This window comes from Miscanthus floridulus, chromosome 5, assembly GCF_019320115.1.
Source record: "Miscanthus floridulus cultivar M001 chromosome 5, ASM1932011v1, whole genome shotgun sequence".
Lineage (NCBI taxonomy): Eukaryota > Viridiplantae > Streptophyta > Magnoliopsida > Poales > Poaceae > Miscanthus > Miscanthus floridulus.
In genome coordinates, this window is record NC_089584.1 from 83,865,132 (window position 1) to 83,881,716 (window position 16,585).

The 16,585-nt window shown below is 45.7% G+C and overlaps 1 protein-coding gene across 1 annotated transcript; it reads left to right on the forward strand.

The window, feature by feature from the left end:
- Positions 1-1,712, forward strand: LOC136454850 (endochitinase A-like). Its single transcript, XM_066455106.1, has 5 exons — positions 1-36; positions 103-315; positions 377-442; positions 502-810; positions 884-1,712. The coding sequence occupies exons 1-5, from the start codon at positions 1-3 to the stop codon at positions 1,298-1,300; spliced, it is 1,041 nt and encodes a 346-aa protein (XP_066311203.1). The 3' UTR covers positions 1,301-1,712.
- The last annotated feature ends 14,873 nt before the right edge of the window (positions 1,713-16,585 follow it).

Consider the following 16,585-nt stretch of genomic DNA (forward strand, 5'->3'; position numbering starts at 1 on the left):
ATGATTGATTCTGAATATGCCATCCCTGACGACGCGGTAAGTTTCCTTGAACTCCCTTCTGCTTTTCCTTTCATTTATCAATAACTGACTCCCTTGTAACAGGTTAACCACCCAGCACCATCGGTGAGCAAAAGTGGGAAACCCTTCAACCTCCGGCCTATTTCCCCAACATCGCCGATCGGCTACAACGCTCCCACCTTAGCCGCTTTGACCCACCAGAAGATTCGTACCAAGACCATCACTTCTAAGTCCAAATTGGCTACATCCAGGGCTACTCCATCGGCCGCTGCTACAACCTTGGTCAAAGCCTTTAAGGTAACAACCTTGTTTATTTTCACTTATGCCGATCACAAACTATATTAACCTTAATCATCAGGGGGTAAGAGCTGCTACTGGATCATCATCGGCAATTCCGCCGATATCAAGCACCACTCCTTCAGAGGTAGCTTCTTGACTTTACATTTTATCTGTTAAATATCATATCTCACACTTGTTTTACAGCAACAATTGGGTACATCGGCAAACGTACCAGATGCCCAAGCTTCACAACCAACAAGTGTCGATGCCCCCCAGCCAATCGTTGCCGATGTCCAAGCAAAGCGCAAAGCTTCAACAGATACTGAAGCACAACCAAAACGACACAGGTCAATGCCGATCCCTACATCTGCTCCAATGTCATCGGTCATCATACCTCAAGAGCCCACCACCGATGAAGTCACAGAGGATATCCCATCGGCAAGCTCAGCCGATCCACACGACATACTCCAGGTTGCTTCCTCCAGTCAAGCACAGGAAATTGCCTTGAAACAGGTAAACCGATCAACCTATCCGATTTTACAATACTCATACTTACCCCTGATTGATCTCCTTGTCTTTCTTTCAGGAACAAGATTCCCCGAACAGCCTATTTTCCTTTGCCATTGACATTTCTGACGACGATGGAGAGGAAACAAGTTCTTCCCTTGCACTGGGAACAATATCGGCAGAGACTAAATCCAAGTTGGAAACCCTCTTGAACTTGCTACAGCAAAGTACCGCCCAACTGGTAGATGACTCGGACCCCGCAAAGGCAATTTTCAAAACAATTCGTGGCCAGGTCCCTGCCGATGTTGAAGAAATACTCTTCCCAGCAGCTCACTTAGAAAGCCGTCAACTGCAATATCAACGGGCTGCTCAGCGCATTGCCGATAGAGCAGCTCAAGCTCAACTTAAAGGAGAGATGCTACAACTGAAACAAATCGCTGATGAGAAGCACAAGGGCATCATCAACTTGCAGACTTCGGGTGCTGCACTTAAGTAGAAAATCTTGGATCTATCGGCAAGGAAGGCAGCTCTATTGGCTGAATTGAAAGAAATCGATGCAGCCTTAACTCATGCTCAACAAGAAGAAAGCCAGCTACCCAATGCCGTCAAAGCCCTTCAGCAAGAAAGAGATATCCAAGCTCGCAAAGCTTTAGCCATGAAGAAGAAACTCAAGCCTGTGGAGGGTGCTGCCGATGACGATATCAAAGAAATGGAAGAAGCCGACCAGATTCGCCTGCGTGCGATATTAGCTATCCAATCCTTGCTGAACGTGTAATCTTATTTATTGTATCGGCACTTTATGAGACATTGATACCCTTGCATAATTCTAGCCGATAGTACTGTTATCGGCACTTATACTTTTATGCATCTGTCCAGATACTAGGGTAATATTTCTTTAAATATTTTCCATTTAACGCTCTGGGAAACACAACCCCTTCGAGGGTTTCTAAAATATATGCATTACCAGGAATAGACTGATTTATCCGATATGGACCTTCCCAATTAGGAGACCACTTTCCAAACTTTGAACTTTTATTCCCAATCGGTAAAATCAATTTCCAGACCAGATCTCCATCGGCAAACTCTTTTACTTTCACCTTCTTGTCATACCATCTAGCTACTCTTTTCTTATTTTCTTCAATACTAACTAAAGCCCTTAACCGATGACCCGCCACATCTTCCAACTCATCTTTCATAAGAGTATTATACTCATCGGCTGTCAGCTGATTTTGAGAACGTACTCGTCTAGAGCCAACCTTAATTTCCCAAGGCAACACTGCATCGTGTCCATATACTAACTGATAAGGCGTTACTTTGGTTGCACCATGGCATGACATCCGATATGACCACAAGGCTTCATTTAATACTGTATGCCACCTCCTAGGATTCTCTTCAATTTTGCGCTTAATGAGTTTGATGATCCCTTTGTTAGAAGCCTCAGCTTGACCATTAGCTTGAGCATAATATGGAGAAGAATTTAAAATTTTAATTCCCATACCTACAGCAAACTCATCAAATTCTCCCGATGTAAACATAGTACCCTGATCGGTAGTGATAGTCTGAGGAATACCAAATCGGTAAACAATATGCTCTTTCACAAAATCAATCATATTGACCGATGTCACCTTTTTTAGAGGAATTGCCTCAACCCACTTTGTGAAATAATCGGTAGCAACCAGAATAAATTTATGTCCTTTACTCGATGGCGGATAAATCTGACCAATGAGATCAATAGCCCATCCCCGGAACGGCCATGGTTTGATTATAGGATTCATAGCCGATGCAGGCGCTCTTTGAATATTACCAAACTTTTGACACCCCTGGCATCCCTTAAAATATTTAAAACAATCTTCAAGAATAGTCGGCCAATAGTACCCATTCCTTCTGATCATCCATTTCATCTTGAAAGCCGATTGATGTGCCCCACATACTCCTTCATGAATTTCACCCATCAAGTTTTTCGATTCATCATTGCTAACACATCTGAGTAAAACTCCATCTATAGTTCGATAATATAATTCATCATCGAGGAGCACATATTTGGTAGCTTGGAACCTTATACGTCTCTCAACCTTTCTACCTGGATCCTTTAAATAATCGACAATCTCTTTCCTCCAGTCATCGGTATCAACTGCCGATGTTAGCACTTCCTGAATGGTCTGATACCCTGAAGCATGCTGAGCTAGTCGATTAGCTTCCTCATTATGCAATCGAGAGATATGCTCAAGACGAAAATCTCTAAATCCTTTCAATAATTGCAAACACCTTTCATAATACGAAATCAAGGCTTCACTTCGGCATTCATAAATTCCAGCCAATTGATTTATAACTAGCATAGAGTCACCAAAGATTTCAACAACATCGGCACGTATCTCCTTCAGCAATTCTAACCCCTTTAACAAGGCTTGGTATTCAGCTTGATTATTTGTCGCTGTAGCAACAATCGGCAATGAAAACTCATACTTCTTTCCTTGAGGTGAAATTAACACAATGCCGATACCTGCTCCTTCACCACATGTGGACCCATCGAAGAAAAGTGTCCAGGGAGCAATCCCCAGAGAATCCACCGTGTTACAATGCTGAGTGACAAAATCAGCCATCACTTGCCCTTTAACCGCCTTAGTTGATTTGTAGCGTAGTTCAAATTCTGATAATGCTAAAATTCACTTGCCGATTCTACCACTTAATATCGGCATCGATAACATATACTTGACCACATCGTCTTTGCATATGACCGTACATTCGGCAGATAACAAATAATGCCTTAATTTGATACAAGAAAAGTATAAGCACAGACACAATTTCTCGATAGCCGAATACCTCGTCTCAGCATCCACTAATCTTCTGCTCAAATAATAAACAACACGCTCCTTCCCTTCAAATTCTTGAATAAGAGCTGAACCGATAACTGTATCATCAGCTGACAAATACAACCTGAAAGGCTTCCCATGTTGAGGTGGAACTAGCACTGGAGGATTTGATAAATATTTCTTAATTTCATCAAGGGCTAATTGCTGTTCAACTCCCCATACAAATTCCTGATCAGCTTTTAATTTAAGTAGTGGGCTGAAAGCCTTGATCTTACCCGACAGATTAGATATGAATCTTCTAATGAAATTAATCTTACCGATCAAAGATTGCAATTCAGTCTTATTGGCAGGAGCAATCACCTTGTTAATTGCATCAATGGACTTCCTACTGATTTCAATGCCCCGTTGATGCACCATAAAACCCAAGAATTGTCCTGCCGATACACCAAATGCACATTTATTAGGATTCATCTTCAATCCATGCCTCCTTGTGCACTCCAGTATCTTTCGCAGATCGGCTAAATGTGCTGTGATATCTCCAGACTTAATCACTACATCATCAATGTAGATCTCCACTAATGTGCCGATGTACTCATGAAAAATAAAGTTCATAGCCCTTTGATAAGTAGCACCGGCATTTTTCAAACCAAACGTCATGACTATCCACTCGAACAACCCCACATGTCCTGGACATCTGAAAGCAGTCCTGGGAATATCCTCCTCAGCCATGAATATTTGATTGTAACCTGCATTACCATCCATGAAGCTAATAATTTGATGTCCAGCCGCAGCATCAATCAACAAATCAGCAATCGGCATTGGATAGCCATCCATCGGTGTGGCTTTGTTGAGATTCCTGAAATCAATACAAACACGAAGTTTCCCATTTTTCTTATAAACAGGAACCACATTAGAGATCCACTCTGCGTATCGACATTGCCGAATAAACTTTGCTTCAATTAATTTAGTTATTTCGGCCTTAATGTCAGGAAGTACATTAGGGTTACATCGGCGCGCTGGCTGCTGATGTGGCCGAAATCCAGATTTGATAGGTAACCGATGTTCAACTATCGATCGGTCTAATCCAGGCATCTCAGTATAATCCCAAGCAAAACAATCTTTATATTCTTTTAACAAATCTGTTATTCGCCGCTTACACTTGGAATCTAACTTAGCACTAATAAAAGTAGGTCTTGACCTATCACCATCACCGATATCTACTTCTACTAAATCATCTGCCGATGTGAACCCTTGACCTAATTTTCCATCATCGGCAAACCTATCCATTAAAACTCCTCTTCAGAACCGACTGCTTGGATCGGTGGAATTTCATAATCAGCAACTCTAAGGAACTCTTTTTCCCAAGCTTCTCCTGATATGCATTTAGTTCGCTCATAAGTATCTGATTCTGCCGATGCGATGATATAAGAAGAATCACCAGGGACGACCTCAATCTTATCCCCAATCCATTGTACGAGGCATTGATGCATTGTAGAAGGAACACAACAATTAGCATGAATCCAATCCCTCCCTAGAAGCAGATTATATGCACCCTTGCCGTTGATAACAAAGAACGTTGTCGGCAAGGTTTTGCTGCCGATGGTCAATTCAACGCATACTGCCCCTTTAGCCGGTGATACATTGCCTTCAAAATCTTTCAACATCATATCGGTTTTGGTCAAGTCTTGATCCCCCTTACCAAGTTTCCGATACATCACATAAGGCATAATATTAATCGCAGCCCCTCCATCAATAAGTACCTTAGACACAGGCTGCCCATCAACTCTGCCCTTCACAAATAAAGCCTTAAGATGCTGTCTCTCGTCATCGGTAGGTTTCTCAAAAACAGCCATCATTGGATCTAGCGTTAGCTGAGCTACTTGATCAGAGAAAACAACTTCTTCCTCATTATCAGATAGCGCCAGAAACTCCATCGGCAACATGAATACCATATTAACATCTGCCGATGGACCCTTATTTTTGTGTTTTACCTGCCACTGCTGATGACCAGGCCTTTCATTGGAGGAATTTTCCTCCTGGTATAAATCCTCCTGACGCTCACGTTGCATCCTCCTTCTCTGCGTCTTTGTCAGACCCTCTGGGCACCATCGAGGAAACTTGGTTTTCCAAACCGGCTGATAACAAGTCCTAGTTAGTTCTACGCGACGTATATTAGGGTCCCTGTAGAATATCTCCTCATCGGGAACTCTTGCGTTTGCCATTTCCTCAAGCTCCTCTTGATTCCTTGGAAAATATCCAGCGCGTTTACCAAGCCTCTCATGTACACTAAGTCTGCCCCCCAGCCGATCATGCACTGATGCTCTGCCTTTGATCGACTCGTTGATAGACAAACCCTGATTACCACGTTGAAACCTCCTTTCTGAACGATTGACCCCGTAATAACCATTACACTCAGGGCAATTTTCAACAGTTGGCAATTTAATACCTTCTTCCCAGCAATGGATGAAGAACGGACATCTCCAATGATCTTTATGTCGATTCCACTCTTCCTGACGTCTCATTTCTTGCTGTTGCCGATATCGGTCATTACGTTGACGCCAACCCTCCTGCTGCCTTCGATGAGTAATCACAATGCCAGGTCGAGGAGGTTTTTTGGAACTACTGCTTTCCCCTAGCAAACCCTTACTCTTTGCATCATCGGTAGTTATCCGATGTTGGGGGTCTACCGACGCGTTTTTCTCAGCAGCCTCTGACGTCAATACCTTGGTCTTTCCTTTGGCATCCAACATATTTGCTGGAAAAGGGTGTTGATCAATTTTCATCGGCTTCTGGGTCTTGGAAGTACCAAACTTAATTCTCCCAGATTCAATAGCCGATTGTAACTGTTGCCTGAATACCTTGCACTCATTTGTACTATGTGAAGTTGCATTGTGCCATTTGCAGTACAAAATCTTCTTCAACTCTTCTGCCGATGGGATCACGTGATTAGGTGACAGCTTAATTTGGCCCTCTTGAAGCAGAAGATCAAATATTTTATCGGCCTTGGTGATATCAAAGGTAAACTTTTCTGGCTCTTTTTGACCAAAGGGACATGATATCGGCTTTTTATTCTTAACCCACTCAGCTAAGCCGATAACTGGTTCTTCATCAGAGTCAGAATCTCCTACTTCTTCAACAAATGATACCTTTTTACTCCAGTTCTTTTTAGGTTCAAAAACCCTAGTATCTTGATCAGAGATCCTTTGCACAAGATGACTGAGGCTTTCAAACTCCTGAGAAGCATATCTGTCCTTAAGATGTGGCAATAACCCCTGGAAAGCCAAATCGGCAAGCTGCCGATCATCCAGCACCAGGCTGTAGCACTTATTTTTTACATCTCGTAGCCTTTGTACAAAGCTCTCTACCGATTCATCATTACGCTGTCTCAATTTTACTAAATCGGTAAGCTTCTTTTCATGGATTCCAGCAAAGAAATACTTGTGGAATTGTTTTTCTAGATCAACCCAAGTAATAATAGAATTTGGTGGCAATGAAATGAACCATGTAAATGCTGATCCAGACAAAGATGATGAAAATAATCGAACTCTTAATTCATCTCTGTTAGCTGCCTCTCCACATTGAATAATGAAGCGATTGACATGTTCCATTGTTGATGTATCATCTTGCCCAGAGAATTTAGTGAAATCCGGTACCTTGTACCGATTTGGGAGAGGAATTAAATCGTATGCAGGAGGGTATGGAGTCCGATAAGAATAAGTATTGACCTTGGGCTTTATCCCAAACTGATCCTTCATAATCTCTGCTATCTTATCGGCCCAAAAAGCATCAGCCTCCTGCTGACGAACTGGTTGAATTTCTACAGGAGGTACCTGCTGACATCCTTCCACATATCTTTGTGGCCCACGATCTCCAGCAATCGGCATATTTGCCGCTACTTGTGGTCCATTAACCTGTTGGAAAGGATTCATCGGCTGGGTTGCCGATGCTTGATTCTGGAAACCAGCTTGCACATGACCTTGTTGAATCCCTGCAACCTGCTGATTTCGCTGAACTGTATGTTGAACAGGTAACTGTCCTGACTAATCATTATTAGAACTCATCGGCACAAAACTTACCGATGGCTGGTAATTCGCTGATATTGTTGGATAATTATAACTGGTTTGAGGCATGAACTGAACCCCAGTTTGACTCATAGCAGGGGCTTTCTGCTGCATCGGCAGTACGCTCGCCGACGGACTTGAATTGAATGTTTGAATCATAGGCATCTGGAAACCTCCTGGAGTTGGTTGTACAGAAGTAGTTGCGGCATATTGAGGCACTTGAGCCATCGGCGAAACAGCCGATGATATAAGCGCTCTTCCTGCTGCATCAAATACTTGAGGTAATCTAGGATTGAAAGCAGATGACTCTGGAGGCATGCCATATCCCCACCAATTAGTAGGAATCTGGTTATTCTGAGACACAGGGCCTGACGTAGCTGATGCCGATAGATCTGTATTAAGCTGAACTCGCCCTCCTGGTAACACCTGATCTGATTGTATCGGTGTAGATTGTATATTAGGTGAACCTGCCAATACTGGAGGGGAAGTAACTTCTGTACCCACAACGGCCGAAGGAGCCGATGGAGTTTTGACAGATGCCGGCTCTGGTTGATGATAGGCAGGCCCAACGTAATGTGGTGCCGCTTGTCCTTCTTTGAGAGTTCGAACCACAGCATTATGAACAGTATTGGACAGCACATTGGAATGATTAATCAAAGCATGATTTACTGCAGAATTAACCATCTCTTGAAGTTTACCAGGATTGGAGTCAAAGGTAACCTGCCGAGGCAACGGCAAATCTTGCTTCTGGATGACTTGTCCACTCTTGTTCAAGCTAAACGATCTCAGACAAAGCTGCTTGTATTCTTCTACAGCCTTTTCCATAGCCTGCCTCTGTTCTTCCTTGAGATCTTCTTCTGATACTGCGATAATGTTCCCTGGATCGATCTCGGAGTTGAACATATTGGTTGAAGGGTCCCACCGAGCGTGCCAAAAGATGTGTTGATGCAAAAGTGATCTGCAAACACAAAGGGCTAATACCCGAATCGATATCCAAAGCGTGCCAGTCGATTTGACCTGCTAATCGACAAGGATGAAGAAACGAACACTTTGGTCCTGACAACAGCGATACGCCCGGAAGCCACGGCCAAGAGGTGCTCACGCGGAACTCAAGAATCGCCGAAGATCGCACTGAAGCGATGCAGCTCGCCGAATCAATGAGAACTCGTAAAAAGAAAAATATGCAAATTGACGAAGTCGCCGAAAAGTAGATGCAAATAGGAGTAAAAGTTGGTTTTGATATTGATTGATGTTGTCTATTACATTGCCCCTTACTCCATATTTATACCCTGATCTAAAGAGACACAACCAAACACAACTAGGACACCAATCCCATATCTAAGGAAACACGTGACTCTTACACGAATCATAACCTAACAAATACAGAAAAGGAAATCAACTCCTATCTATTTCCCTGTCTGCCTCAATCACGATGGAAATCTCACTGTCCTCCTTCCCATCGGCATACCCCCTGTTTCATCGGCAGTAGTCTTTAAGTCTTCCTTCACCGGCATACTCCCTGTCTCATCGGCAGTAATCTTCAAGCCTCCTTTCATCGGCATCGACAACAACTCCTCCAACCTCATCGGCAACGCCTGAGTCCAAATCAACCTTTCCATCGATCATCACCAACTATCGGCAACCATTTTTACAAACTGGCTTTCATTGGCTATCAAAGTATTCAATAACTTTCCCCTTGCCGATTGGTCCACTCCGATTATTTTGACACGTGCAAAAAAACGGTGTCAACAAGAGCATTTGCAGCACATTCGCATTATCCACGACGCGTTACGGGTGCACAGGCTCCACCTCAAGCGCTCCAAATGCTCATTTGGGGCCTCTTCGGTGGCGTACCTCGGCCATGTGATTTCAGCAGGTGGTGTCGCCATGGACGCCGACAAGGTGTCCACTGTGGCATCGTGGCTGACCCCACGGTCCGCCCGTGGCCTGCGTGGCTTCTTGGGCCTCGCCGGCTTCTATCGGAAGTACATTCGTGACTTTGGCATCATCGCAGCCCCGCTAACACGCCTCCTGCGCAAGGATGCATTCGCTTGGTCCGATGAGGCGGACATGACGTTCTAGGCACTCAAGCGGGCTTTGTCTATAGGCCCCATACTCCAGATGCCCGACTTCGCAAAGCAGTTCATCATGGACTATGATGCGTTCGGCGTCAGGTTCGGCATGGTTCTCCACCAGGACGCCAGACCGCTCGCCTTCTTCATCTGACCGTTCACTGCACGTCATCTCAAGCTCGCGGCTTATGAACGTGAGTTGACCAGGCTCGTCTAGGCCGTCCGCCACTGGCGGTCATACTTGTGGGGGCGTCACTTTTTGGTCCGCATGGATCATTACAGCCTCAAGTTCTTGCTGGACCAACGCCTCTCCATCGTGCCACAACACCAATGGATCAACAAGCTATTTGGGTTCGACTTCGCCGTGGAATATCGCCCCGAACAGCTTAACACTATGGTAGATGCTCTGTCCCACCATGACGTCGAGGACGATGCTGCTTTAGGGGCGGTTGTGCACTTGTTGTCCACGTCGACATTCGCCCTCCTCGACGACATCCGCGTGGCTACAACAGTAGCTGGGGACGCTCAGCTTCTCCTTTAGCCCCTCCAGGAAGGCACGCTGGCCGCACCCTGGCGTGTCGACGATGGTCTCCTACTCCACGGTGGTCACATATTCGTGCTAGCTTATTATGACCTGTGCCACCAGGTGCTCCTCTGGCTCACTTGGCGGGCCACGAGGGAGTCCAGAAGATGCTCCATCGCCTGCGCTCGGACTTCTACATCCCGGGCGACCATGCTCTTGTCAAAAACTTCATGCGGGCGTGCGCCGTGTGTCAGTGGAACAAGACGGAGTCCTTGCAGCCCGCCAAATTATTGCAGCCCCTCGACGTTCCATCCTAGGTTTGGGCGGACATCTTGATGGATTTTATCAAGGGCCTGCCCAAGGTCGGCGGTAAATCCGTCATTCTCATGGTGGTCGACAAATTCTCTAAGTACATGCACTTCATCGCCCTTAGCCATCCCTACTCCACTGCCTCGGTTGCACATGCATTCTTCGACGGCATTGTTCGTTTGCATGGGCTCCCTTCTTCCATCGTCAGCGACAGGGACCCAGTTTTCACTGGTCATGTGTGGCGTGACCTCTTCAAGATGGCCAGCATCACGCTCCTCATGAGCACGGCCTTCCACCCACAGACAGACGGTCAGTCGAGGTGGTCAATAAGGTCATCACAATGTATCTTCGGTGTGTCACAAGTGATCGGCCGCGAGCGTGGGTGGACTGGCTACCCTAGTTGGAGTACTGCTACAATACCTCCTTCCACACGGCACTGCGCGCCACACCTTTTGAGGTGGTCTATGGCCGGCCACCCCCGGCCATCTTGTCCTACACGGCCGGGTCATCCAGAACGGACACGGTGGACGGCCTTCTTCGGGAGCGCGACGAGGTGCTCGCGGAGATTCAGGAAAGGCTTCTCCAAGAACAGCAGCTGTCCAAAAAATACTACGACGCATCCCACCACGACCGGGAGTTTGCCGACGGGGATTGGGTATGGTTGCGCCTGCTCCACCGCACTGCCTAGTCCCTCGAGCCCCGCGCCAAAGGGAAGCTTGGCTCTCGCTACGCCGGTATGTTCCAAGTGCTGGAGCGCATCAGCCAGGTGGCGTACTACCTCTAGCTTCCGGAGGGCACCCGTCTGCATGATGTCTTCCATGTGGGGCTACTGAAGCCCCACAAAGGTGATCCCCTAGCGGCGCCTGCTCCTCTGCCGCCGACATCGGATGGCCGGCTGTTGCCAGCTCTGGAACGCGCCCTTCGTGCACAACTTCGGCGAGATGTGTGGCACGTGCTTGTCAAATGGCGCGGCTTGCCAGCGGAGGACGCAACATGGGAGCCTCTCCAGCATCTTCGCGATGTCTACCCCGACTTCCAGCTCGAGGACGAGCTGTTTGCGCAGGCAGAAAGAAATGTTATGACCAGCATCCCCTATGCCAGGCGCAGGCCCAATAGTGGCTAGGGGGCCGGCTCTGTTAAGGGGCTTAGATGCCCAATTTATCGCTTATTTGGTATTTTCTTAGAGATAAATATAGTTCCTTAATTATAGCATCTATAGGGAATGATAAATACTTGTAATCTAGGATGATTGGAAGATATTGAAGGCAAACATTATTTGCCTGGCCTCAAGGGCCAAGGGCTGCATACGTGACTTCCTTGCCTCCCTGCCTCCTCTCACGCACAACCCTAGGGCAGCAGTAGCGAGCAATCGTCGCCTCTTCCTCTCGCCGCCACGGCACCACGCCGTCGCCGAGAGATCAGATCTCGCCCTCCCCTTTTCCATCCCTACAACCTCCGCAGCAACTCCGATAGGACCTCACGTCCTATCAAGAACTTTTAGCCATGTATTTTCAGTGAAGCGAACGGGCCTAAATTGGATAGTGTATGAGGTGTTTACATGTAACTTGAGTTATCAATGATCTCACTTAGTATATTCTATATCATTATTCTATATAGTCCGAGTCATTGACGTTGAACAGTTAAAATAGACATAGGTGGTGTTTAGATGGAGGGTGTAAAGTTTTGGGGTGTCACACCGGATGTTACATGGGGGTGTCGTATGGGGTGTTCGGATACTAATAAAAAAATAAATTATAGAATCCGTCAATAAACCGCGAGACGAATTTATTAAGGCTAATTAACCAGTCATTAGTACATGTGTTACTGTAGCACTTTATTGTCAAATCATGAACTAATTAGACTTAAAAGATTCGTCTTGCAAAGTAGTCGCAATCTGTGCAATTAGTTATTTTTTTAGTCTATATTTAATGCTCCATGCATGTGTCCAAACATTCGATGTGATAGGGTGTAAAGTTTTGACGGAGGAACTAAATAAGGGCATAGTCCGAGTCATTCACGTTGACTAGTTAAAATATTCATTGATGGAGCTAGGCTAGCCCAACACGTAGGGTCACTTCATGCCAAATTATTATTCGGCGCATGTGCTGCTACGGTTCTGAATGGTTGGCAAGATATAGGCAAACCTCACTAAATACTAAGTCTAAACCTAGAGCAAGCGCTAATGCGAGGTCTAACTAGCCTATTCACTTCACAAAGCTAACCTAATCACCTAATATTTCCTTAGGCCTTGTTTGGATGCGTATGTATTCATCTCAATCCATATGTGTTGAAGTGGAATTGAACTAAGTTTTATTCCATTACACTCTAACACATGTGGATTGAAATGAATACACATGCATCCAAAAAGGCCTTAAGCACATTTGGTAGCCAGAGCACTTGGATGAGAGTCTCAACTCCCCTGTAGCTCCAGCAAACTCTAGAAACACCAAATGGGTTGGCTAAGGGGGCATATATAGCCCCAAACATCGAAACTAGTCATTGGGCTGAATTATTGCTTTGCATTGAGTATCGAAGAAGTCCAATGACTCCACGGGATATTAGCTCTGTTCGGCTGCTCGTAAAGCCGCTTACGCTGATTTATACTGTTGATTTGTTGGGAGAGAAAAATACTATAGCATAGCTTATAAGCCAATTTATAAAGGTAGCCGAACACTTCCATTATTGAACCGTTGTTGGAGTCGACCGTTGGAGGTCATAAAGCTTTGGTGATGCACCGGAGATATCCGGGTGCCTTGTAGCTCTTTCCAAGCCTCGCCGCAACTGTCTCTAGACTGACTATATGGTGCATGCACTCTGCTGCACACTGCAAGTTAAGGTGGGGTCGTTGAGTGTTTTCAGCCCCGTGAACAATGTAGACCCTGTTTAGTTCTACTTCATTTTACTAATTTTTTCAAGATTTTCCGTCACATCGAATCTTTGGACGCATGTATGAAGCATTAAATATAAATAAAAAATAAAACTAATTACACAGTTTAGACGAAATCCACGAGACGAATCTTTTAAGTCTAATTAGATTATGATTGGACACTAATTGCCAAATAACAAAAAAAAAACGCTACAGTGTCATTTTGCAAAATTTTTCGGATCTAAACTGCGGCCGTAGTCCCAAGATCCGGTGCTCACCGAAGGCCGAAGGTTTTCGATGTCTACAACTGATCAAACCGACGCCTCTATCTTGTACTGTTCCAACCCTCCGGTGCCTGAGACACAGACACACACTGGCTCTCCGGTGCTCATAGACAGTAGCTATTGAGCTTCATTTTTCGTCTCTTTTCTTTTGAGCTTCATTTCTTTAATATCTTGGACTTCATGCAAGTCTTCTAGGGTTTTCAATACTGCTTCATGGTCTTCTTTCAGGTGTTTTTTTAATAATTGTCTTCCTTTAGGTGTTGATCACTTGATCTTCATGTTACCTTTGTTCAAGCCATCCTTACATCCATTTGAACTAAACCTTATATACTAGCAAATGTTATTAGTCGAAGTGGTCATATTGTCAATCAACCACCAAAATCATTTATGGCGCTACCATAGGTGTCATTTTTCTTAAAATTTCTTCCTTTCGATGACAACACAACCAAAGCAAGCAAATAATAAATACGAAAATAAAAAACCTATCTACTTGCTTGATGCAATACAAGAGCAAGATCATGTGATGCTAAAAGAGATACTACTTGAAGAATATATGGAAACTTATCTTGATCTTACCACTTGTAATATATCCCCTATATGTAGCATTATGGACTTAATCCTCCTGCTAACTCCATAATTCACTCCTTCCTTTTTTCTCGAACCAAAAAATTTCCCACTACAGTTACAATCACCACAAATTCTTCCCCTTTAACCAAAACCTTAAATTTGGTGATTTTGATATTTATTATGAATGGGCTTACTTTAGTCCACAGTTTCTCTCCCTTGAGAATCGATGTTCGGCGGATGGTTTTTGCGGCTGATAAGCCGGCTGATGCTGTTTTGTTGTGAGAGAAAAACATTCAGCCTGTTCGGTTGGCTGGTTCGTATCGTTGCTGGTTTGTGAAGAAGTACTGCTGGGTGGTTTGTGTGAGAGAAAAATACTGTTCCGACTGAAAATTTACGATCGTTTACGACAAGCCACAACCAAACGAACAGGCTGATTGTACCATGACTGATAAGCCGAACTGATAAATTCAAGCGATCAGAAAGCAAACATCAAAAAGCTCTTACTACCAGTGTGTTTGAAGAATAGTTCGCTTAAGGAGCAAATGTTTTTTTTATAACACTGGGAACAACTGTTAAGTTCCCTCGAGGACCAAAAAAATCTACCTACTGCAGTCCTGTACAACACCCCTCAAGCAACGAAAATGTGCATTTCAGAGGAGGAAAAAATCGCAGTCCGCTTTGGGAAAGCAAAAGCCAAAAAGAATGTTCATCTTTCTAGGCCGAATGCGAGACGCTGCCGGCTGGTGTTCCAAGTGGAGGGCAGGGAGCACGGTTGCTGCCGTTGCAAGCCATACAAATACAATGCAGGTGTCACGGAAGAAGAATTTCTCGGCCCTGGGGAGACTTTTAGATCCTCTTATCGTCTCTGGTCCCGTCCCTGTCCGTGATTCAGAGGCACGTTTGGAGCCTAGAACGACGTGACAGCCCGATGCGGTTTGTGTTCGTTGCACCTCTGAAGCCTCAAAACAGAGAGGAGGAACGCCGAACGCACGAGCCAAACAGTTCGTTGCAGGGAGGAGCGTATCCAAGGAGGCCTGCCTGCTGTTCTGCAGCAAGCGGCGGGTAGTTCAGGTCAGCTCACTCGACAGCGTGCAAAAACGTAGACGCAGGTCATGCATTGCAGCCGGACTGCAAGGGGGAAATGGTACACGTTCACGGACGAGACAGCACCCGCGAGTTTGTTGTCTGAATTTCGAGTCCCCTGCAGACACGGGATTAGTGTGGTCCCGCATTGTTCACAAAATAACTAGATTGCGAATCTTGAACAAACATTGTTAAAGTCTTAATTAAAGAACAATGCTTTGCTTGATTAGGAGTCTCGCGCCCACCAATTTCGCGAGGGTTTAACTGATCAATCCAATTTTTTTTTGGGTCTCAAGATTCGCACAGTGGTTTAGAAACAGTGTGGTTTCTTTCTCATCCTCATCGTCATCGAGGATCGATGGATCAGTTCCATGAGACTCAGTTTCTTCCTTCCCCCATCATAGCTTACCTCCTTCGCTCAGCCACAATGAGTGGCATTCTCGATCAAAACACGGACTCGATTGCCCGAGCAGAGAGAGGTACTCTCTACTCTTTCAGTTCTTCTACAGCTTCTGCCTGCAACAATGAGTGGCACCCACCGAAACGAAGCAAAATTTCCCTCCCCTCCAGCCTCCCGGCAGCAGCGGCAGTCTAAGAATCAAGATCCGCGAAATCCTACGCATCGCTCGGGCTCCATCATTGCACCCGCAGGCCTCTGCAGTTTTGTCATCAGCACAATGCCGTGCAGCGCAACAACTTTTTTTTATAACAATTCTAGAATATTTTTCGCGCAGCAGGAGATAGAAAAAGTTTTCCCACGGGCATGATGGTGGCCGCTGTGGCCCCCCACGCCGCGGACCTCAGCTGTCAGCTCCTCCTCACTCCTCAGCTGCTGGGAGTGAGACAAATGCACGCTGGGGCTGGCCGCGCGCGGGCAAAAGGCCCCGCCCGCCCCGCTCGCCCGCCTCGGATTCGCCGCTGATGCTGACGACGATGCACGGCACAAGTCGTAGCTTTTGCCTGCTAACTTTTGTTTTAGTTACAGCTGGGACAAGGTTAAAAGACCTGACCTGGATGAAAGCCAGCCAAAGGTCAGACTAAACAATGCGTTTCCGGCCTCTTTCCGTCGCCAAAGCGGGTGTAGCTTTGGGCCATTCTCGCGGCGTTTTCCCCCCGGCCAGCCTCCCACGCAACGCAACGCAGGTGACGGCCGCCCAGTCCGCCAGACCCAGACGGGGAAGGAAGGAGCAGCAACAGGGCAAAGGG

What these genes read in the sequence shown, in the direction of transcription:
- LOC136454850 (XM_066455106.1), top strand. Translation starts at nt 1, where the DNA reads ATGATTGATTCTGAATATGCCATCCCTGACGACGCG. An exon ending in CCTTGGTCAAAGCCTTTAAG is followed by an intron (nt 316 to 376) that starts GTAACAACCTTG and finishes CTTAATCATCAG; the next exon opens with GGGGTAAGAGCTGCTACTGG. An exon ending in AGGAAATTGCCTTGAAACAG is followed by an intron (nt 811 to 883) that starts GTAAACCGATCA and finishes TCTTTCTTTCAG; the next exon opens with GAACAAGATTCCCCGAACAG.